This window comes from Grampus griseus (genome assembly GCF_964374135.1).
Source record: "Grampus griseus genome assembly, chromosome: 17".
NCBI classification, from domain to species: Eukaryota; Metazoa; Chordata; class Mammalia; order Artiodactyla; family Delphinidae; genus Grampus; species Grampus griseus.
This window is the reverse complement of record NC_139011.1, coordinates 76,842,288-76,864,876: the sequence shown is the minus strand read 5'-3', so window position 1 is coordinate 76,864,876 and position 22,589 is coordinate 76,842,288. Positions and strand designations below refer to the sequence as shown.

Genomic DNA, 22,589 nt, shown 5'->3' with positions numbered 1-22,589 from the left:
GGTCCAGGGCTCGAACCCGTGTCCCCTGCCTTGGCAGGAGGATTCTCAACCACTGCTCCACCGGGGAAGCCCAGGAAGCATCATTTTTAATATATCCTCTGTGCCTAGAACTTTCACTGGGTACTAGATGCCTGGGATTTCACCAGAAGCCGCTCTGTTACTGGCTCAGGTTGGGATCCCAGTGGGTCACTCACTTACCTAGTAGTTCCTGTCTGTCCTCCCAGGACAGCAGTGCATGCGTGTACACGCACACATGCACACACACACACGCACGTAGAAACATCAAACAGAGAACATGTCACCATATGTTTCCACTGAAGGTACAAAAAGAGGAACTAGGAAATGTATGCCCGCCATGCTATTTGGGCTGAAGAGCTCAAGAAACGACAAGCACATGTAACCCTAAATCAGGTAGCTTTAAACCAGGAGTACAGACACTTCACTAAAGTTAGCTCCTTGTATGATTATTCTCATTTTAGGTAATAGGGCTGCTTTTCTACTTCCAATGCCCAGTAGCTTCACACACAGACCCTCTAATACAGAGTTGGAAATTAGCACATGGAGACGAGACATTTTTAGTTCTTCTTTAGTGCTGGCAGGTGGTTTAGAAAGTCAAGGTTTTCTCGTGTTTGTGCATCACTGAGCCTGATGCTGGCATGATGCTGGTGTGGCCCAAGAGGTAGAGAATCCCCTCAGATGATTTAAAGCTGAAAGATTCAATTCAGTTTCCTAAGCCCCCTAAGTAGCGCCCGGCCCCAGAACCATGATGTGGAGAAAGCGCTTCCGGATTCCCTGCCTCTGAGCTGTAAGGCTGGAGTCCTTCTCCCTTAGTTACAAGAAAAACAAAAGCTCAGGACACACGTTCTGAGCTGCTGATGTGCGAGGACTAGCCCGCATCCCCGTTCTCTGGCCCTTCGCCCCCCCCCCCCCCAGCTTCAGCATGGCACCCGCCTCTCCCTACCTGGGCTTTTTCCTGCTGGCTCTGCCCATCTTTGCTCCTTCTTTTTCTTCAGCTGAGTTGTTGGGGAATTCCTTTCCCCAGCGTTAGGAGGACCACAGTCCATCTGCTCGTGGTGTTGAGACCGAGATTTCATTCCAATCTGTCTAGAACTTTAAATCCTAAAATAGCTGAAGTTGAAAAGCATGGGATCTATCACAGCTCTTCTCCAAGTTCGTGTGCGTACAGATCTCCCAGAGAGCTTGTTAAAATCCGGGTTCTGATCGAGTAAATCAGGGTCAGAATCAAGCTCCCAGAAGGTGATAAGGGACAAGGGCCGTTCTCCACCCAGACTGCAGGTCACAACCACCTAGGGAGGCCTCGCTCCTAGAGATGCATGTTTAGGTGATTTAGGATGAGACCCGGGTTAAGATAAGATGCCCGGTACACAGCCAGAGTTAAGAAATACTGGTGTAAGGGTTTAAACTTCATTTAACGGCTACATGCACAGAAGGGAAATTGAAGTCACTTCCAAACCATTGCCCTAACCTGTGGTGTGACCCTAGGAAAGTAATTTCCTTTTAGCCCCATCAAATTTCCAAAGGGAAAGACATTTATTGCTTTTTTTTGCAATATATATATATAGGGCTATTTGAATGAAAGAATGTTGTCCTGCTTAATTTTAGCCTGGTTATTTTCATTCTGACAGAGCCTTAACCTCATTCAAGCCCAGAATAGGTCATCATCCATCTTATTTCTCTCTTTTGAGTCATAGGGCAAAGTGGGCTTTACACCTTCTTTGCTCAGTTTAGCTTCTTCTAGACCAAGAAATCAAAATGGGGCAAGTTGCCCCCAAGGGAGCGAAAATTGGTTCTTGGCAGATGGGAAAATCTTAGATATTATGATAGTTTGTGGCCCTCCAGGGCTCAGGCCTACCTGACAAAATCCTATTTCTTTGTATTTAATTTTTAAATTAAAACTTTCTCCTTAGGAGATGATAATGGAAAAAGGTTGAGAAACCCTGTTCTAGACAAAGACAACCCAAACCAAGCTTGTATGTCCTTCCTGAGATGGGTATCCTGAGCTCTGCCTGGGGAAGGTTTGTGGTAGCTTTTCTGAGAGGTGAAATTTGGGCTTAACAACAGTGAATTCCAGGAGGAAACTTCAAAAGCATTTTTCTCTCTTCTCAGTAAAATAATATTCTCTCGATGAAAAATTTGAGTTCCAGAAGCATCTAGTTATGAGCTCTCTTGCTGATGGAACATTCTGGAATGTGATCTGGCGGTCAGACACTCTTGGGTGTCAATCCTGGCTCTCTCCTTCCCTCCTGGCTCTCATCAGGTTCTTGTACCTCTTTAAGCTTCATTTGCGTGTGTACAATGGAAATAAAACTTACCAGATAGAGTTGTTATTCAGATGAAACGTGAATTGGGTGTAATGAATGTAAAACAGTATCTGGTACATAAAAAGTGCTTCATTAGTGGTGGGAGAAGTAGTGGTTATTAATGTCTAACTATCCATCTATATATCTACCTACCTACCTATCAATCAGCCACCTACCTGTTACCATCATCATCTAAGTGAAATATCTGTGGGCACAAAGCAATCTCCTGAATCAGACTGTGTCCTCACCAAACCAGAGCGACTCCACATAACTCCTTCACAGATCAGCCTTTCTTTTTTAATTTTTTTTATTTTTATTTTGCTGTGTTGGGTCTTCGTTTCTGTGCGAGGGCTTTCTCTAGTTGCGGCGAGTGGGGGCCACTCTTCATCGCGGTACGCGGGCCTCTCACTGTCGCGGCCTCTCTTGTTGCGGAGCACAGGCTCCAGACGCGCAGGCTCAGTAGTTGTGGCTCACGGGTCCAGTTGCTCCGCGGCACGTGGGATCCTCCCAGACCAGGGCTCGAACCCGTGTCCCCTGCATTGGCAGGCGGATTCTCAACCACTGCGCCACCAGGGAAACCCTCAGATCAGCCTTTCTGAGCTAATGGGATTAACGGATACACACTACAATATATAAAGTAGACAAAGAACAAGGACTGACTGTAGAGCACAAGGAGCTATACTCAGTATTTTGTAATAACCTGTGATGGAAAAGAACCTGAAAAAGAATACATATATACCTACGTATAACTGAAGCACTTTGCTCTACACCTGAAACATTGTAAGTCAACCATAATTTAGTTAAAAAGAAAGTAGGAGGCGAGCGCTCCCCTCTCCCCGGGTCCCCGAGGATGGCTGAGCCTGGGGGGATGCATTTATGCAACAGCTCTTTCTGCAGTGCTGACAGCGGTTAGACTAAGTGGCCTGGAGAAGCAAGAACGTATTCGTGCAAGCGAAGTTGGCCCTAGATCCCATTAGCCAAAGTGGCCTATGATTTCTTCCTGCTGTTGCGAAATAGAGAAATAGAGTTGGATTTACTTTAGCCAAAGTAAATACAACAACCAAAAAAAAAAAAAAAGATTAAGGTTTTAAAAAGAAAGAAAGAAACCAAGAAAGAAAAATGCATATAGACCAGGGAAATAATACTTTTTATATAAGAAGAGAATTGTAGTCTTTTGTGACCTCAAAACCAGCCCTCTCCGAAAGCTTTTATTTTGCTCTCATATCTATTGTTTATTCTACTTGGCAAGCACTGTTGTTTAGAAACTTGGTCTTGGTGAACGCTATTATTATTGTTTGGAATACGAGCCCCTCAAAGCACTGTGACGTGGAAAAGAAAGCCAAGCTAAGCTGGGCTTGCCGCAAGTCTGTTATTATCTCAGAGAATCATGTTCAAAAATGCATTCGGGTTTGTGTAAATGCAGAACTCGGGTGAGTGTGATAAAAGCCTTACCCGCAACTTCCCAGGACACTTGTATTTATTTATTTATTTTTAATTAATTAATTTATTTATTTATTTGTGGCTGCACTGGGTCTTCGTTGCGGTGCGCGGGCTTCCCATTGAGGTGGCTTCTCTTGTTGCGGAGCACGGGCTTTAGGCGCACGGGCTTCAGTAGTTGCGGCTCGTGGGCTCAGTAGTCGCGACACGTGGACGTGTTGGGATTGCAGCCAGCTTCGGCTCTTCCCGCTTCCTGGCCCAGTTTGTCTAGAATCATTGGGATGTTACATGCGGGCTCAAGAACAGGAGTGTGCCCTAAGGGGTTTACATTCCTGCGATGCCTAGGTGAGCAGGGGGCCCTGGGACCACACACACTGGAGGAGAAGGAGGGTCAGGGAAGGCCTCTCAGCAGGGGCCATCTCCCCTGAGACCTGCGGGATGAACTGCCCTGCGACAGGGGCTGCAGGAGCCAGGATCCTGGAGGGAGGCAGTGGTGGGAGGTAGAGGATAATGGACCAGTCACCAGGGCCTTGGGAGCAGCGCTAAGGGGTTCAGACGTTATCTGGAGGCTAGTTTTATGCAGGGAGTGACCTGGGTGGTCTTGCATGAAGGATTAAGGTATTCCTGTCGAGGGATGCTGTGTGAGGCTGGCCCAGCTATCCAGGCAGGGGCTGGACCCCGAGTCCACTCAGCAGGTGTCGCGTGGCCTGGGTCTTCTCCACTCTACCGGCCCGGCCTGCGTGCCACACACGTTATTCTTGGTCATAGTCAAGGTGTACGTTATCACAGTGTCGTTTCTACTAAAGAAGATGCTCAGACCTCTTCTATTCTTTCGGATTTATGATGTTACCTGTTCAAGACTCTTTGGGGCGAGTCCCAGGCGAGCCCCTGGGCTGCCAGGACTTTGGGACTGAGCTGCTGTATTCTGATTATTATATGGCAGATTTTCTGGCCACAGAAATAGCAGCTGGTAAATTCCTGCAGCAGAGAGCGAACAGCATAGCATCCTGGTGATATTAAAGACCCAGCACGCTCACCAGAGAACTTCCTTCGGCTCTGAGAAGAGGGGAGTGACATGGCTGAAGCTTCCAGTAGATACATGTGAGAACAGAAAAGATGTAAGGTGGCTTCTCCCTGGTGGTGTTTGCTGTCTGGATGGCAGGACAGCAGTAAGCACCTTAAACAGCTTCAAAATAATGGCAAAGCTGTGGTCAGTAGGTGCCAATGGTTTTTGTACAAATTGACCATGGATGGTGGGTGTAGAGTGAAATTATCCAAGAGGAGTTCAGGGAAGGCCCTCTGGCCAGAAGGAAGCCTAGTGATTGGCCGAGAGGGGAAGCAAGGCGTTCCAGGCGGAGGTCAGGAGAAGCACCCCCCATAGTAAGGAGCTAAAAAGCTTTCGCTGAGCCACAGGGCCTGGCTGAAACAGCGGCGTTTGACTGAGCCAGGAGGATGCTGTTGAGGATGGGGTGTGGGAGTACTCAGGTCCTCCACGCTGAGCCACCTGGAATTCAAGGTAGAATCCGCAGAATACATTCATTCCTGTGTGACACAATCCTAATTAGTTTTCCCTCTAACTGCTCACCAGACACAGCTACTTGGTTCCTCCCTCCCTCCCTCCTTCCCTTCCTTCCTTCCTTCCTACCTTTCCTCCTTCCTTCTTGATTCTTATCTTTATAATTTGGTAATGTTCTCCTTAATAATCCTATTTTGATTCCTTAAAAACCCGATTTCCTAGCAAGCGAGGAGTAGCAGTTTCACCTCCCCTGCTTTATCATTTTATCCCTGCTTCGCTCCTGCTGTCAGCTTTATGTCTGGGTGACTCTGCTCATCCTGGAGGGACTGTGCGGAGAGAGCTTAGAGCCCGGGTCCTGTGGGCAGTCGACTGACCCGACAGCAAGGATGCTGCTGGCCAGGGACAGCCTGTTCTCGACGCCGCAATAATGTGTTTGTGTCGGTACAGCACTTCCCTGGCTCTCTTTCCTCGTTCGAAAAACTGGGGTACAAACATCTGTGTATCTACATGCAGGAATTTCGTAGGATCTGAAGAAAAGTCTCCACGCATTTAAAAAAGGATGAGACATGTAGCTATTTAAATAACCATGTTGAGAGTGATTACCATCGTTGGAGGTTTGGGGGCAGCTATTTTAGAAAGGACTCAAAATGGCGATTGTAATTTACCCACTGTTTTAAATTTTTGAATGATCGGAATATCGTACATGAAAGGATTTCAGGAACTCAGAAGTTTTCTGGTTTTCCTCCATATGTCCCTATATGGGCCTAAATGGAACATCTAAAGGAGAGCCTTCTTCTGTTTCCAGATCGCGGAGGGAATGGCGTACATTGAGAGGAAGAACTACATCCACAGGGACCTACGAGCCGCTAACGTCCTGGTCTCCGAGGCCCTCATGTGCAAAATCGCAGATTTTGGCCTTGCTCGAGTGATTGAGGATAACGAGTACACAGCCAGGGAAGGTACGTTCCCGGAACGACCCTTAGGTGTTTGGTTATTGTTTCATTTTATTTTGTTTTTGCCTGGTTTTTTTTTTGTTTGTTTGTTTTTTTGCGGTACGCGGGCCTCTCACTGCTGTGGCCTCTCCCGTTAGCGGAGCACAAGCTCCGGACGCGCAGGCTCAGCGGCCATGGCTCACGGGCCCAGCCGCTCCGCGGCACGTGGGATCTTCCCGGACCGGGGCACGAACCCGCCTCCCCTGCATCGGCAGGCGGACTCCCAACCACTGCGCCACCAGGGAAGCCCGTTTTTGCCTGTTTTTAACAAAGTAATTACAATAGGCATCATTAGAAAAAGAATTCATTTGGTACAATACTCAAAATGTACCATAGTTGCTGTTTGCGGTTTATTCTAGTAATTGTTTTGAAAAATTACTCTCTTGATTAGCTCTGCAAGGTACTTTTATAAAATTTACAAATGCTGTCGTTTGTATTTCGATTAAGCAAGGCAAAACAAAATGAGATTTGACAGGATCATGATTCTTTGTTCATATTACTTGTTAGAGCTTTTCACCAGAACAGTGAAGTATACTTTCCTTAACTATCGAGAAAATATTTGTAACAATAAGTCTATACTCTATATTCTGGCCTTTTAACTACAAATTAAAACATGGAAATTATCACACACACAAAAGTAAATATAACACTACAACAATACACTCCTTTATTTTCCCACCTTCCATATTATATATGTAAACCAAAAAACGTACAGAGTAAATCTTCGAGTTCCTGGCCTGTCATTCTGGGGCCAGCCCTGTCTGGGGCTGCACTGACCTTTCCTGTTGCAGATTCTTCTCTGTTGCTTATGATCTGAGGATTCTGATGGTCTCACTCGTGAAAGTTGAGTGGGTTTTTTTGCAGTGCTTTCTCTCTTCTGAAAGAGCCAAGCACTTTCTTCGACATTCCTAAGAATTGTTAAACAAGGATTATTTTAACTACATGTGTGTTATTTCTGGAAGGTACCCACAGAATTTATAGAGGTGACAGACAAATTGAAACTTGATTGATTTGATTTGTCTAGCATCTCCTGCATTCGTCATACTTACGGTAGTTCTCCTGCCTCAAGTTTGCATTCTCTTAGGTGGATTATAATTTATCCTTGGCCTTAATTATCTTCAGCAAAGTGGCAGGTCAAGGAAAATAGTCTGAGGAGAAGTAGCTAAAAGGTAGTGAGCATCTGCAGGGTGGCAGCGGCTATTCTAAGTGCTTTCCATACATCATCTCATTTATCTTTGCAATAACCCTATGTGATAAGTAGTATTATTGTTTCCACCTTATAGATGAGAACAAAGGAGAGGTTCAGAAGCTTCTGAGGACCCATAGTAAGTGCTAGAGCCAGGACTCAAACCCAGGAGATGTGGCCTCAAAGTACATGAGTCAAAATTTATTACATCGGTTTTGTAGAATTTGACAAGCCTAGAGTCTCACAGAAATAACCGTTCTCGCGAGAAACAGGTGGCCTAATGCAGAGAGCTCGGGTCCTAGAACGAAACAGTAGGTCACCTCAGGGCAAAAGTCAGGATATTTACCCTCACTGGTATTTCCTCTGTGCCAAGGCATGCAGACCCACCCACTTAACCCTGATGGCAACAGGGGAGGTTCTGCTGTTTACTCATTTCATGGATGGAAGTGCCAAGAAGGTTCCGGGGTCATACCTGGCTGGAAACAGCAGAACCGGGAGTCAAGCCCCCCCAAGGCCATGCTGGACCCCAGGCTCCACCCAGCCACGCCCCACGCATAGGCCCCGCCCCTGCCCCCGCCCACAGCCCCGCCCTTCCTGGCCCCGCCCTGTGCGCTAGGTCTGGACTTCACAGAAAAGTCTAAAGCAAAGACATAGTGAAGGCAAATGTATTTTAAAAATTCTATAGTAGTTGGTGGAAAGCCCTTGCCTTTCCAGGGTGCAGGAGTGCCCGAGTCCCCTGCTTCCCTTGAGGTGACCCTGCGAGTTCCCCGGGGCCAGGCTTGCCTCCCAATGTGACCCGGCGGCTAAGTCGACCTGAGCCTCACCAGCTTCTCGTGAGAAACCTAGTTTCATCGTCATCTCACTCTGGGCAGATCATCAACCTACGCAGTTCCTAGAAGAGTAGTAATGTTTGATCCTATCAAATGAAAGCTTGGAGTAGCAGCTAAAATCCCCGTTGGTACAGGCTTCAAGAGATGTATCCACAAGAATATACACATCGAGATACGTATATTCCGTATAAACATGCTCTGGGTCATTAGAGAAAATGTGAACACGAGGGATACACGCTGTAGAAGGCTGATGTGTTGGGACAGGTGTACAAGCTAAGAATAGATGCCTTTCCATTCGGTGTCATGTTCTCACGTTTCAAGTGTGCTAGTTGTGATTTCGCTAAGACAATACACAAGAAACTTTGCTTCTTAAGAGGGGAATGCCCGCGAGGGAAACAGAGGGAGGCAAACATTCTTAGTATGACATTTTGTACCATCTCTATTTTCTACTGTGTGTATGTGTTAACCTGTTCAAAATCATTCATTAAAATTTTCCCCGCAAAGGAAAGTGTGAGGTCACACGCCCATGACTCTTTTGTTTCAGCTCAGAGACCCAAGTAAAACACCTGTGTCTTCTGCTCTAGGTGCTAAGTTCCCCATTAAGTGGACAGCTCCAGAAGCAATCAACTTCGGATGTTTCACTATTAAGTCTGACGTGTGGTCCTTTGGAATTCTCCTGTACGAAATCGTCACCTATGGGAAAATTCCCTACCCAGGTATCAGTTACTTACCTATTTCCATTCACTTGGTATATATGAGAAAAAAGGCAAGTGGCACGAGTCATAAAAAGATAAACTTATATCCAAAAGCAAAGTAAGCCCACGGTGCCAGAACTTTATTTTGACTGTCGTTCCTGGAAGCTGTCCTAAGATATGCTTAGAAACTTCTCTGCCCTCTTGCCTGATGGAGCGTATATTCTTTTGCTTCGCTAATCAATTCCACCCCTTGCTGCCTAGAATGTGCCTGGCACCATCACAGGTACTGCTGATAAGGATGCATTAGAGGATGAGACACAGGTGCCCCTCCCAAGATAAGGCTTTTACAATTCTTTCTCGGTCAGTTTTGAAACAGAAGTTCACACAAGGGACTTTGGAGTCTCTGCCTCGTCAGGAAATAACCACCCCTGTGTGTGAGTGACAGATTCTTCAGATCTTTGACTTACTGGACGTGGGGACATCGTTCAGTATTTCCGGATTCCTAACCTCCTCAGAGCCAGATTCTCCCAGCTCTCCCTTTTTCCAGGATCCATGCTGGAATGTGCAAGAAGAGGGATTTTTCCCCAAGCTGTCACATTCTTGTTAATGTTTGGCTTTTAACAAAATGAATGGATACGGCCAATTTTAAATTAAATCTTTAATGTTTAAGTCATTCCCTCGTTCAAAAAATATCTGAGGGAGCCCAGGCACTCACGAGGTGCCCGGATGGAGCAGTCCCAGCTTTTGCCCTTGAGAGCTAATACTTGAGGAGGGAGAGACTGATAACAATCACTAATAATAATCACTGGTAATAGGGCCAGTGCGTAGGATGGGAGGGGCGCCATGGAGGGGGCACGGTGGTGTAGGAATCGGGGGGTGGGGCAGGGCTGCAGGTTCTAAACAGTGATCCTGGCAGCAGCAGGGAACTCAGGGACCTGACAGAAGGGCCTGGGTGGCCCACGGGGTCCCGATCAGGGGCTGGAGGCACGGAGCTGGGCGGGAGCGGACGCGAGCCTCGGGCCACGCAGGGGCTTCGGGAGCTTTGGGACAGAGCAGCCGCACGGCCTTTGTGCTCCTCGTCACCCTCACTGCCCTTCGGGGTTGAGCCGTAGAGAAGCTGGGGCCCGGGGGGCCAGCCGGAGGGGAAGGCCTTCAGTGGAGCCTGTGCAGTGGGCTGACTGTACCGTGAAACCCCTCTGGTGCCCGCATTTCATATTCTGATGGCCGCTCTGTTCTAGACCCTGAAGTTCATGAATAGCACCCCTGCAAAATGGGGACAGTATTTCCTGATCAGCCCGGATATCTGACATTATATATCTATAACCTATAACCTATAGAGAAAGATTTTATATATATATATATATATGACATCTGATCAGGTAAACATACAGCCTCACACGTGTTGTGTGGTATGTGCTGCATGCTCCACAGTGATGTGCCAGACGAGGCCCTGAGACTCTGAGAAGGGGACTCTTGCCCAGAACTGCATCACGAGCTCCTGGCAGAGCCGCTGCAGAATCCCGGCCTTCTCAGTCTGACCTGCTGTGCTCAATGCCCACGATTAGAAAATGCTCGGGGTGAAAAACCATAAAAATTATAAAATAACCAGGAGAAAAGCAGTGAGGATCACACACACACACACACACACACACACACAAACCTGATAGGACCAACCAGAGAGCATCCGTTGGTCTATTCTGCGGTCTCTTGTCCTCTGATAGGACCAGGGATGTGTCATCCTTCGGGAGTTCTGGGTTGATGAGGTTTCCCAGTCACAAGCGTTGTATGTTATGAGAGCCTCTAGCATTAGGACATGTGAACAGAGCGGACAGTCCTACTTACTTAATTATCAGAGGACTCGATCCATAGAGAGCATGGAAACTGGTGAACATAGACAGTACATGCCAGTCCCATCACTGTTATAAAACTGCTTCCGACAGGCCCACTGACAATTAAGTTATCGGAGAATGCTTTCTTTACCCGGAAAAGCGCTGGATATGTCTCTTTTTTGTGTGGTTTAGAAGCTATAGGCCCAGCTTTGCAAAATAAAAAGGCACTAAGAGAAAGAAAAGGGGAATAAAAACAGAAAAGAAATAAGAAAGTCTCCTATAAAATGAACAGAGGAAAAAAAAAAGACTAAAAGGTGTAATATATCAAAATGTTACTATCCTTGAGCAATGAAATAACAGGTTACATTATTTTTTTCTTGATAAATTCCTGAAGCGGCTACCTTTTTACAAGTGTGCTTTTATTAAATATTTTACTTCTTGTCTAAAAAATATATTTAAAAAATCAGGTGGTGCAAGAGGCTTCTGATGGAAACTTGCCCCCGGGGCCTCACTCTCGTCAGCTCCTGAGACGCACTGGCTTTTGGGAATCCTGGCTATTTATCCTAACATTTGCTGTTCATAGTTCTAACTATTATACGCAGACTGTTCTTTCCTAGATCAAGATTTTCCTCCATTTTAGTTATTATTAAATAAGAATATGGTCACACGGTTCTAAGTCCAAGAGGTACAAAGAGGTGTAAGGTGACAGGTGCGTCTGTCTGCAGCCACGCAACCCCTGCTCCCAAGGCAGCCACTGTTCTCAATTTCTGGTGCATCCGTCAGAGACATCCCAGGAATCTCAAGGCGTATATAACTAGAGCTGTACCAAGTACACAGAGTGACTGGATGCCCAAACGGATAGCAGCCACAGAAAACAGACCCTGGGAGTGTGAGAAGAAAATGTACAATGTTGTTAGTAAACTTATCAAAACTCTGGTCGTCAAATACGAAGTAAGCGCTAGTGGAGCACGAGAGTGTCGTCGCCCATTTGCAGTCCTACTCGCTGAACAGACGCTTTGAACTGGCACAGCTGGCGCCGCGAACTTCTGTGCACATGGGGTATAATGCAGAAAAGGGCTTTTCCGTCACCTGCTTTTTAGGAAAGGGCTTTGCACCTAGTCGTTGTATTGGGGGCAAATCTCAAAACTCCTTTGTCTTCGTTTACTGTTAGTCCATTTCAACCCTCTTTTATTGTTATGCTTTTAAATATGCAGCCCTAGACCGAAAGCTCTTGCCGTGAAGCGCTCTCCCCTCGTGGGTGGGGACGCCGAATGAGTAAACAGATCACGATTGTTGCGTGCTCGACTTTGGAGACTGCCTCGTGAAAATTGGCGGCATCAAAGATAATATTCTTCTAGTTCGTACCTAGACGATAGACTCCGCTCCAAATAGGACTTCTTCTGGAGAGACTCGTGCCCTAAATATACTTAAACAGCTAAATAAGTCCAGTTACCAAACTTGTTTATGTTACGAACGCTAGTTCACCAAACGTCCTCACCTAGAATTTTAAGCAACTTCTTCCACTGACCTCAGCTTTCCGAGTGGCTGCCCTGAAGGCTGATGGCTTCTGTACTATCTCCTCCCTAGGATCCCGTTTCCTCTATGGAAGCATTCGAGATCCTTCTTTGTCCCTGAGATTTATGGGCATGTACCTTGGTGTGACACTTCTGTCATTTTTATGTCATGCTCGGTACCTGTTTTGTTCTTTTGATTTGGAAACTTGTAGCCATAGATTTTGGGAAGTTTTCGTATATTGCTTCTTTGAAAATTCGCTCCTTGCCTCTTTCCAAATCACTCACTGGTAGGACAGTAGACCTCCTGGGGTGATCGTCAGAGCCCCCTGTCTACGCTTCTGTCCCTGTCATCGTGTCCTCTGTCCTCCTCTGAGGCTTACCTTCTCCCCTTTGCTTCGGTGAGACATCTTGTGGAACAAGGGCCTCTGGACCACCGGGCTCACTGTCAGCATCCTCACCCGGCAGTATCTTCAGGTCTGTTCTCTGGGACTGTTTAGTTCCTTCTGAAGAGGATCTTCCAGGCCCTGCCGGTGGGAGCACCGCCTGGCCATCAGCGTTCCGGAGGTGCCCTGGGGAGCGGACATCAGTGTCTTTCTTTGCTGTTGTTGTGGGTTTTCTTATTGTGGTAAAAGAAACACAGAATAACATTTACCATCGTAACCATTGTTAAGTGTATGGTTTAGTGGCATTAAGTACATTCACAATGCTGTGCGACCATCACCACTGTTCATTTCCAGATCTTTTTCATCTTCCCAAACCGATACTGTGGTCCTTCGGGTCATTAGACACTAAGTCCCCATTCCGCCTCCCCCCCCCCAGCCCCTGGTCACCTCTGTGCTACCTTCTGTCTCTAGGAATTGCACTGCTCTCGGCGCTCCTGTAAGTGGAATCGTACCGTATGTGTCCTTTTGTGCCGGGTTCATTTCACTCAGCTTGGCGTCCTCAGGTGCAGCCCGGCTGTGGCCCGGGCCAGGTGCGCCTCACTCTCCTTGCTCCCAGTGTCCTCCACGCCCCCTGCACCCCGTCCACTGGGCCTGGAGCTTCTCTCCTTCCATCCCTCCGGCGTTATCCTGGGCACCTGCGAGGCGGGTTCCAGGTCCAGGCCTGCCTGCAGCACCGACCTCAGCCCAGGAGCGCCCCGTCCCAAGACGTGGTGACCAGACATCCACTGCTGACTTCTCTCTGGCGGGCGCTCGGGTCACGTTCCTCCTCTGGGCTCAGACCACTTCTGCCTCTGGCTGACAGGTGTCTCCCGATTACATCAGAGACGCCGTTCTCTTTCGTGTTCTCTTTTTGTTTGGGAATGAATTAAAGGGAAAAAGGAGGTGGGGCAAAAAGATCCTTCACTATCTTAAAAGCAACACTGTAGTCATACTTGTATAGCAATTTTCTAAAGAGACTAGAGGGGACCTTTGTGGTTGGGGGTTTGTTTTGCTTCGCTCTTATAAAGAGAAAGGAGGTTTGAAAAAGACGAAGCTTTCGGAAGCATCGTGTCTTTTCTGGCTGCTTCTTGCCAGGTATATCTATAGCATCTTAAGCTATATGTGAACCAGAATCAGGAAACTCGTCGTGCTGCAAATGCTCCGTCACAAGCAGCGCTCAGAAAAAAATAATTTGCCACTGGGCGGGAGCCTGCGGTCCCGGGCCGGCTGTACTTCCTTTGCTCACACATACAGGCTCGCTCTGTCGTTAAAGATCGTCCTGGTTCCTGGAGCGCCCGGGCTTCTGTCTCCTGTCGCTAACCCCCGTCCCTTTTCTCATCTCTGCTCTACTGCGTTCTTCTCCCTCCCTTACTCCCTCACCAACTGTTAGTCTCTGCCAATTCCTACCGACTCCAGATGTCACCTCCTGCCCACCCCCCAGCTCCGCCTCCTGAGCTGGCTTCCCCACTGGGCTGTGTGCCATTTGAGGACAGGACTCTGTCTTAGTCATCTTTGTACCTCTCGGAGCTTAGTGCCAGCTCATGACCCGTAGGAAGTACTCACTACACGCCTGTCGAAAGGAGGGAGGATGGAATATGCAGTTGCTTGCCTTTAAAGATCGCCAGCCAGTGGGTGTTCGCCTTCTTCAGCCTAACAACAGACCGGCACCGGGTTTAATCTTAGGGTTCAGTCAAGGTCTCTCTCCTCTCTTTCTTTCTTCCATCAGACTTGTCCGTTGATAGCCGTATTTTGCTGGTAGATTTACTTGTACATAAAAAGACAGACTCCAGATTTCCTTCTTTTTATTCCTCTTATCAAGTCAGATTCCCCAGGCAGGCTGGAGCGTGCCTGGCCTTCCTCTGCATCACTGAGAGAGTTCTTCGGAGTTAGGAGAACATGTAAGAACAAGGAAGAAAGAAATCTGCCGTGCAGCAGCGTGGGCCCTAGAAAGGTTTATTTATCTTCTGTGGGCACGTTCTGACCTTTTATGCAACTGGGGCTTCTCCAGGAAGGAGGTGAAAGAGGTATTCCTACCCAGCCTTGCAGGTCCAGCGGCTGTTTCCTTTACCCTGGATATTAATCCTCCTGCCAGGACCCCAGAACTTTCCCCAACGCCCATGTAGAGGTAGACATGGATCTTTCTTCAGAAATTTATCCAAGTGAGCTTGGCTAGTTACAGAAGCCAGAGCAATGCTGAAGCCACATAATTTATGGAGACCAGGAGCCCAATTAAAGAAAGCGATGCAAATCAGCCCCTTGGCTTCAAGCAATGAGAAGCAAATGAAGTGTTCCAGTTAGAACATTCCCGTTACACAAATATTTGAAGATGATGTTGCAGAAGTAGACTTGAGCAAAATTAATTCACCCTGTAAACAACTTTCAAGAGATCTTAACAGTTATAAGGTTGGCTTGGATCTTCCCATTTCACAAACAAGGGCTCTTCCAAGACAGAAATAGTCGTGTCTTTTTTCAGGGGTTTAAATCCAGGCAGGGCCCTTCAGTCACCGTGTCCTTAGAAGAAGAAAGGTTAGTTAAGGGCAAAGGAGTTCAGAGGTCACTGATTATGACCCACAGTAAGAAACAGACAGAAACCCATTCCATATATAAAACAAAAGTTTCACAAGACCACACTGACCTTTGCCATGTACAGCGCACTCTGATCTTTTCTAGTTTACTCAATTATATTGGTAATTTATATTTTTAAATACTGGTAGCTCCCCCAAAATCAATTTATTGATCCCAAATGGGTGGTGATGCACAATTTGAAAAACACGGATTTGAGAATAAATTCAAAAGAAGGTTCTGTTTCCAGTCAAGTCAAAGATGTTTCCCCTAAACTGTCTAGTTACCTTTTAGGATCTTTCCAGTGACCACTAGTGGTAAAATCTATGGCTATGGAAAGGAGATAACTATGGAAAGAGAATGGTTGGGGTGAATGGAGCTCCCCGTGTGCCAGATATTATATGCATTCTACGCGTGAAAGTATTCCACATGAGGTACAGCTCCTCACTAGAGGAGCCCATGTCCCTACAGAATAAGGTAGCCACAAAATAGGCCAAACAGCCAGCTGTGGATAAGTCCTGCTAGAACTGCCAAAGGAGCATGTCTCGATATCCCACTTTAGCACTGGAGGAAAATGTTATTAAAATGACCTTTTTTTCCTTAAAGCTATTCTCAGTATCAAAGATGGACAGTTCAGCGTCTGAACTGCCCTGAGACACGTGACCACAGTAGAAGCCATCCTCCGTGGTCAGCTCTCTCGCAGAGCCCCGTAGGAAGAGCGGGCAGCCTGCTTCCCCCGCCGGCTGTTGAGATGTGCTCTTTCCCACAGCCTGGCGGACTCTGCCTCTTACTGTACTGAAGGCCGGGACCATTTGAGGAGTGGGGATTAAACAATTGGTCCGGCTGACTTAAGGATCCTGACTTCTTTAAGTACACTTACGATGGAAAGCTAATTTTGAAAAAGTATTGGTAGGAGATACTGTACGGGAAAATGATCTTTTTGGTATTACAGGTAGAAGCTGGAAAAAAAATACTACAAAAGAAAGTGAGATTAAGTGTTAGGATTGGGCTGTTCATTCACAAGGTCTGTCAAGTCCAGTGTCCTTTGTCATTAGAACTCACTTTGTCTTCCGTTTACCACGGTTGCCTGTTTTCACTTTGGCAACTGAATGGTGCCTTGATCGCCTTCGTACTAACATTTATTTCATCGCTTACAGAAATTTCCTTAGCCTCTGTACCAGTTTTCAGAGCTGCCAGCACAAAATACCACAAACTGAGTGGCTCAAATGACAGAAATTAATTTTCTCCTGGTTCTGGAGGCCGCAAGTCCAAGATCAAGGTGTCGGCAGGCTTGCTTTCTCTCGAGGCTTGTCCTTGGCTTGAGACGGCCGTCTTCTCCACGTGTCTCCCCCGACCTTTCCTAATCTCCTCTTCTCACAAGGACACCAGTCAGAGGCAGTTAGGGACCACCCTAAAGGGTTCATTTTGACTTGATCACCCCTTTAAAGGCCTTAGCTCTAAATGCAGTCACATTCTGAGGTCCTGGGGGCTAGGAGTGCAACCTAGGGGTTTGCAGGGGAGGGCATGGTGGGAACACAGCTCAGCCCGCGGCAGCCTCCGAAGCTTTGCTTCAACCACAGAGGCAGGAGGTGGGGACCACTGCAGCGCGCGAGCCTGGGTCAGGCTTCTAAATGGTACCTGTGGTTTCTCGGCCTCAGGGAGAACGAACGCCGACGTGATGACCGCCCTGTCGCAGGGCTACCGGATGCCCCGCATGGAGAACTGCCCGGACGAGCTCTACGACATCATGAAAATGTGCTGGAAAGAAAAGGCCGAGGAGAGGCCCACGTTCGACTACCTGCAGAGCGTCCTGGACGACTTCTACACAGCCACGGAGGGCCAGTACCAGCAGCAGCCTTAGGGCGCAGGGGACTCAGGCCACTCACGGGACGGCTGCCTCCTTAGGAAGGAAAACGTAACAATCCCTGCTCACTAGTTATTTCCTGTGCTGGGGTCACCGGCCACCCCTGCTTCCCACACACAAGGCTAACACTCAGGAAGAACACCCCCCATGGGAAAGGATTCTGCTCGCAAGGGCCACTGCCCACCAGTGCGTGGCCTGGCCTGCTCCCCGTGGGCAGTCCGGCCTCGCTAGACCAACCTCTGGACACGGGCTTCTGAGAAGACAACACCTGTCCCACCAAAAGTGCACCCATGTCGGCCTCATGTTTACAAGGGGGTGTGTGACTCAGAGGTTCAGAGGCCATTTCAGTAAATCCCAGACAGGAGCACAGCTAAACTCATTTATGAAAGTAAAATAACATATGCCTTTCATGACGCTTCTTTGTATTTTCTCTAGGCTTTAGCTTCTCTGTTTAAAAAAAACAAATTTACTAATCCAACCTGTTAGATTTTGCAGGTGAAGTCAGAAGCTTCAGTGTCGTTCCCAGATTTCAGTGATCTCCCACCCCCTGCAATCTGAAACTGTTCAGTGTTTCCTTCGGTGGAGGCCGCTTAGAACCCCAGCTGGGAAAAGGGGGTCTCTTTCCTTGAAAGTGTCACCTGCAAACAGACAGGGCAGCCGTGTTAAGCGACATGGACCGCCCCCCGCAGCAGCCGGGGTTTGCCCAGACCACCCTGGAAAGGCGCTTTAGAAACTGCTCTGCCATAAGAAAGAATACTTTTTAACGGTTCAGCTTTTCAAATCCACAATTTCCTGTATCCAGACTTTTTTGGACAATGTAGTTTGGAAGAACAATAAGATTCTGATCTCTGCAGAAACTTCTAGGGCCTTACAAAACATCAGAATTTTCTTTATTGCTTCAAGTGATTTTGAATATTGTTTTAATGATCAAGTATTCATTTTAGTCAAACTCTAGAAAGTAACAATGCCATATTTGGGGGCTATTTCTGTGATTCAGCAATCTTTTCTAAATTGTGTAAGGTCTGTGTGAGACTATTTATATGAAGATATGATGGAAAATAAATGAGTCAGGAGGCTCCACTGAGCCACTGGAGCAAGAGAGACGAGAGGTTTTGTTTATTCAGTTTTTCTACTGTAAAAGCTTTGAATGGAAAATGCTATATCACATCACATTTCACTTATGCTGTTGTGTATATACCTAACATTTCAATTTTTAATTTTATTTTAATACACCTGGCCCAGTAACGCAAAGCTTTTCACTGGTGTTTAACATTTCCTACTGTCATCAATATAAAAATGAGTACCAGGTGGCGGGGGTGGGATGAGAGGTGATTCCATTAGATACATCCTTTAAAAAATTGTATACAAGTTCTACCTCCATCCTTTGAGTGTTTTCAGATTGGAGAACGGAGGAGTTGCTGGGCTGGACAGCTGATTATCCCTTTATGGGGGCCCAACAGGATTTGTTTTCAAACAGGCTTAGCAAGCACCATTACAATTTCACTTTGTTTGTGTTGCCTAGATGTTGGGTGCCTGGGGAAAGGGATGGAATATTTTGCTTTCCCTAAATTTTAACTTCTTTTCCCGTGTGATCTCTTTTTAAAACAAAAACAAAACCAAAAACAAAACGGTCCTTTCTAAAACAGTCTAAAATTCTCAATTCACAAGAGCCATCTCCACACAGGTGAACTATTATCATCTAATGCCTGCATAGCTGGTCACCTGATTCGCCACGGCGCATCTTCTACAAACACCCACCTGTTCACGCTTTAGTTCGGAATCACACACGTGACCCAGCGTGGAGAGAAAGTGTAAGGAATCCCTAAAGCAAAAAGAAGTCTCTAAGAAATTACTAAATTCATCTTCACCGTGTTTTTCTCCTCACAATTCTGCTTCCTTTGGCCATTTTACTTTCCACTGTCCCCCTCGGTCAAGTCTGTGCTCCTTTGCTTCCAGCATCTCCTCTGTCACCTCGTGCCTCCTGACTTACTCTCAGCCTGTGCCCATACACAGGGTGCTCGGTGGACAGCACGCACCGTTAGGGTTCCTGGCAGGCAGAATCAGGGGCTGGGTAGGTGTTTGTTTAATCTCGGTGTGCAGAGGCGTGCAGGCTGGCTTACATCTTCACGTCCCAGGTCACTGAGAACTTGAAAACCGGAATCCCCCACCCCCACCCCTAGACACTGACTCTGTTGTTCTGCCCTGGGGGAGTGGGCAGGGGATGTGTCAGTGTACTTGAAAAGCTTCCCAGTGAATTTAAGGTTAGTATAATGCATGCCCAGGCTTGAGAGCCACCCCCCAGCTTTGACCCATATTGCAAAGTGATCTGCTCAAAAGAACCTTCTCTTTCCCCAGATAGTTCGGTTTCCCTGAGGACGATGTAGTCAAAAAGGAGGAAGAAGGAGGAGGAAACATGCCTTTTTCCTTCCTTAGGTACGGGAAGCTCACAGAACCTAAAGTAAAGCTCGGAGGCCTGACGACACGTGTCCCAAGGAGGAGGGGACACTTGGTACTTCTGTAGCCCCTCCAAGAAGGCCTCCCGAGGTGCTGTCAGAATCCCACTGGGAAAGCATGTCCAGGCCTTCTTTTAGGGGACACGCTACATACACCACAGATGCCTTGACTCCTGTCCCAAGAGTGTAGAAGGGGGTCAGTTAAAGGAGGAGCCGTATTTACTTGCTTACACAGTGGGATAGATCAAGGGCACTGAAACACAAGTATAAGCTCATTTCTCATTTTGCCTGTGGTGAAGGCTTTCCCTTTGCTCAAACAAACTACATCCTGGGCAGTAGCTGCTGAAAGGTGCTCAGTAGCAAAACACCAGCATCTGACAGCCTTCACTGAATTAAAACAATTGCTCAGCCCCCCACCCTTATGATTTTAACTGCCACGTTCCACATCCAAGCTTCCTGCGTTCTCTGCCCAGAGCATCTCTCAGATGAGCTCACACCACCCACCGTTCCTCTCTGTATCTTCATTTCTACTTCTGCCGGTTGAATGAGACTTCAGTTCTCTATCTCTACACTTTGACTACCTGATGAACTGAGGACACCTGGCCATTCTTCCTGATGGGAATGATGACTATAAATACACAAAGATACCCATACACCCACCAACCTCTCCTTGTTCTCTTCTGTGCTTTGGCTCTTAAAAAAGTTACCTTGAACTCACACAATCACTCCTGAAGTTCTGAATGGTACTGTCACTATTGCATGGCTGAGAAATCGGAGGCATTCAGGGCCACAAAAGGAATAGATTGGCTTCTCTTCATGTTTTCTTGCAAAATAAAACAAGTGAAATAACTTTACCGTGGAATAATCCTGACTCAGTTGGATAATCTAAGTGGGCAAAGGAATTACTTTAAAAATGCCCCACTGGAGTCCACACAGATGTGAGAGGAAACTTCTTCTAAAAATTTTAATTTGGGGAGAAAAGTCACGCAATAATTTAACTCACCATTCACACTTTTTAAAAAGACAACTTACAGAGACTACGCTTTTGAATAAGATGCTTTGATAACACTTGTGCTCCATTTCATATCATGAAGCTGTTTTAAACTGATAAAATTTTATCCCAGAAAGTTCTAGTATGACAAATGTGTAGGAGGAAAGCCTTCCAATTTAATTTCCTGTGTTCTTAAGAATCTACATTCTTTGAGTAGGAGCAAGTGCCAAAAATGTCCCAAGGCTCCCGAGATGGTCACCGAGTGATAGTGAATGTTTCCCTTAAATCTGGAAATGATGGGGGCAGTCTTGGTGGCTTCCATCTCTAGGCTGTTGGAGAGATTTGTCAGATATAATCTGGATTGGCCAATGTGCAATGTTAATACAGAACTTCTAGAACCAAAGGTGGCTCTATTTACAGCACCAAAAGTCAATACCGTGCCACAAAGCAAGAAAACAATCTGTGAATTTTTTTAAATTACACTTATGCTGGGGCTCAGACAAGTCCTTAAGCCCTCATCTGCTACCCTCAGGGTCAGATGTGTTTTTGATTTAAGGTTTGTTTTTTGTTTTTGTTTTTATTTAAGAGGTTAATACCATGAATATTTGGTGGCAAACCCTCAGTGAACACTAGAGAAGAAACCATTAATCAAATAAAACATTTCTGCAGGGAAAAATGCCTGAATTCACAGGAAGTGGGATGAATAGAGCCTATAAATAGCTCTGGATCAGGTTTTACCACCAAATGCGTTCTTTAAAAACGTGGTTTGGAGTATTTTGGGCTTTTGTGGCGAAGGGGACGGGCCAGAGGGCTTGGAGGGCAGGCAAGACCTTTCAAGACCTTTCAGTGTCAGTGGTGAGTCCAGTTCAAATAGATGACGTGGGGGTTGTGGTTACTCAAAACTCATCTGATGCAGCCATGTTCCAGGATGCAAAGTATTTATGCATCTGTTAGAAACAACAGAGTCATCAACATACTCTCTGATCAGACGCATATCAGGGCGGTCTGAGACTTCACAGTTCAAGTGAGGAGAGGCGTCTGGTGGTTTTAGTCGCCCACAGAGCCGCCAGTGAGCTGTGGTTGCTGAAATCAAGAGTGAAGTGGCTGGCAAAGGACCACGAACAAAAAGAGATGCGCTTTCACGAAAGTCAGACCACGCGGGAGCGTTCCATTCAACTCTGAGCGCTAGATGGCGGACTCCCAAATCTAAGTGCCCTGAGAGAGTCTCTCTGATGTGGGCAGGCGGGTACATGTGACAGAACTGGGAACACAGCAGACACGGAAGCCTTCAGACTGTCGGTGGGAGCCAGAGCCCAGATGTTTGGATGGGAGAGAGAAATCATTTTCAAACAATTGCCCTGTTAAAGGATTATCTTTTGAATCCTTCTTTGTAAGACATTTTTTTCCCAAAGTGAATCATCACTCCTAATCTCTTTTTTGTCCATGTACTTAGTTTTAAAGAAGGTTTTCCATGGGTTAATAGTAGTCATTCAATACAGTGCTTTGTTGAACACAGTCCTGAACACAGTCTCAGATGGCTGGCTTTAAGGGGACAAGTGCAGTGATGACAGTGCAAGTGCAAGAAAACTATTATAAAGAAAAAAGTAGGTACAGAAGGTGAAGAAGATCCTTCTAAGGAGAGACCGCAGGGCTGGTTACAAGAACAGGCACGGAGATAAAGCAAAAAGCCTTCCTAAAGAAGGGACACTCGGGACTGGCTCTGAAGAGGGACCGAGCGCCGGTAGCGGAAGAAGAGGCCGCAGGGAGTTTCAGAGAAAGGCTGCAGCGAAGGGGGAGGTGGGGCCGGGAAGGCGGGGGGCTTCAAGGACAGAGCCCCCCAGGCGGGCGGAGCTTGGGCACGAGTCTCAAGCTTGAGAGTGTCTCCGAATCGCCTCCTTATCACAAATCCCTGCCTTCTCATCCCCGCTGAGCTTCTGGTTCTGGGCTGGAGGTCTGGGGAGGGGCCCAAGAACGGCA

General features: G+C 46.9%; 1 protein-coding gene across 1 annotated transcript in view; it reads left to right on the top strand.

Moving 5' to 3' along the window:
- Nucleotides 1–18,410, top strand: part of LYN (LYN proto-oncogene, Src family tyrosine kinase) — a 111,818-nt gene extending 93,408 nt beyond the window's left edge. Inside the window, exons 11-13 of the mRNA XM_082674792.1 lie at nt 6,080–6,233; nt 8,867–8,998; nt 16,963–18,410. Of these exons, the coding sequence (XP_082530918.1) occupies nt 6,080–6,233; nt 8,867–8,998; nt 16,963–17,165 (489 nt within the window). The 3' untranslated portion in view covers nt 17,166–18,410. The remainder of the gene's footprint in view (nt 1–6,079; nt 6,234–8,866; nt 8,999–16,962) is intronic.
- Nucleotides 18,411–22,589: the final 4,179 nt, after the last annotated feature.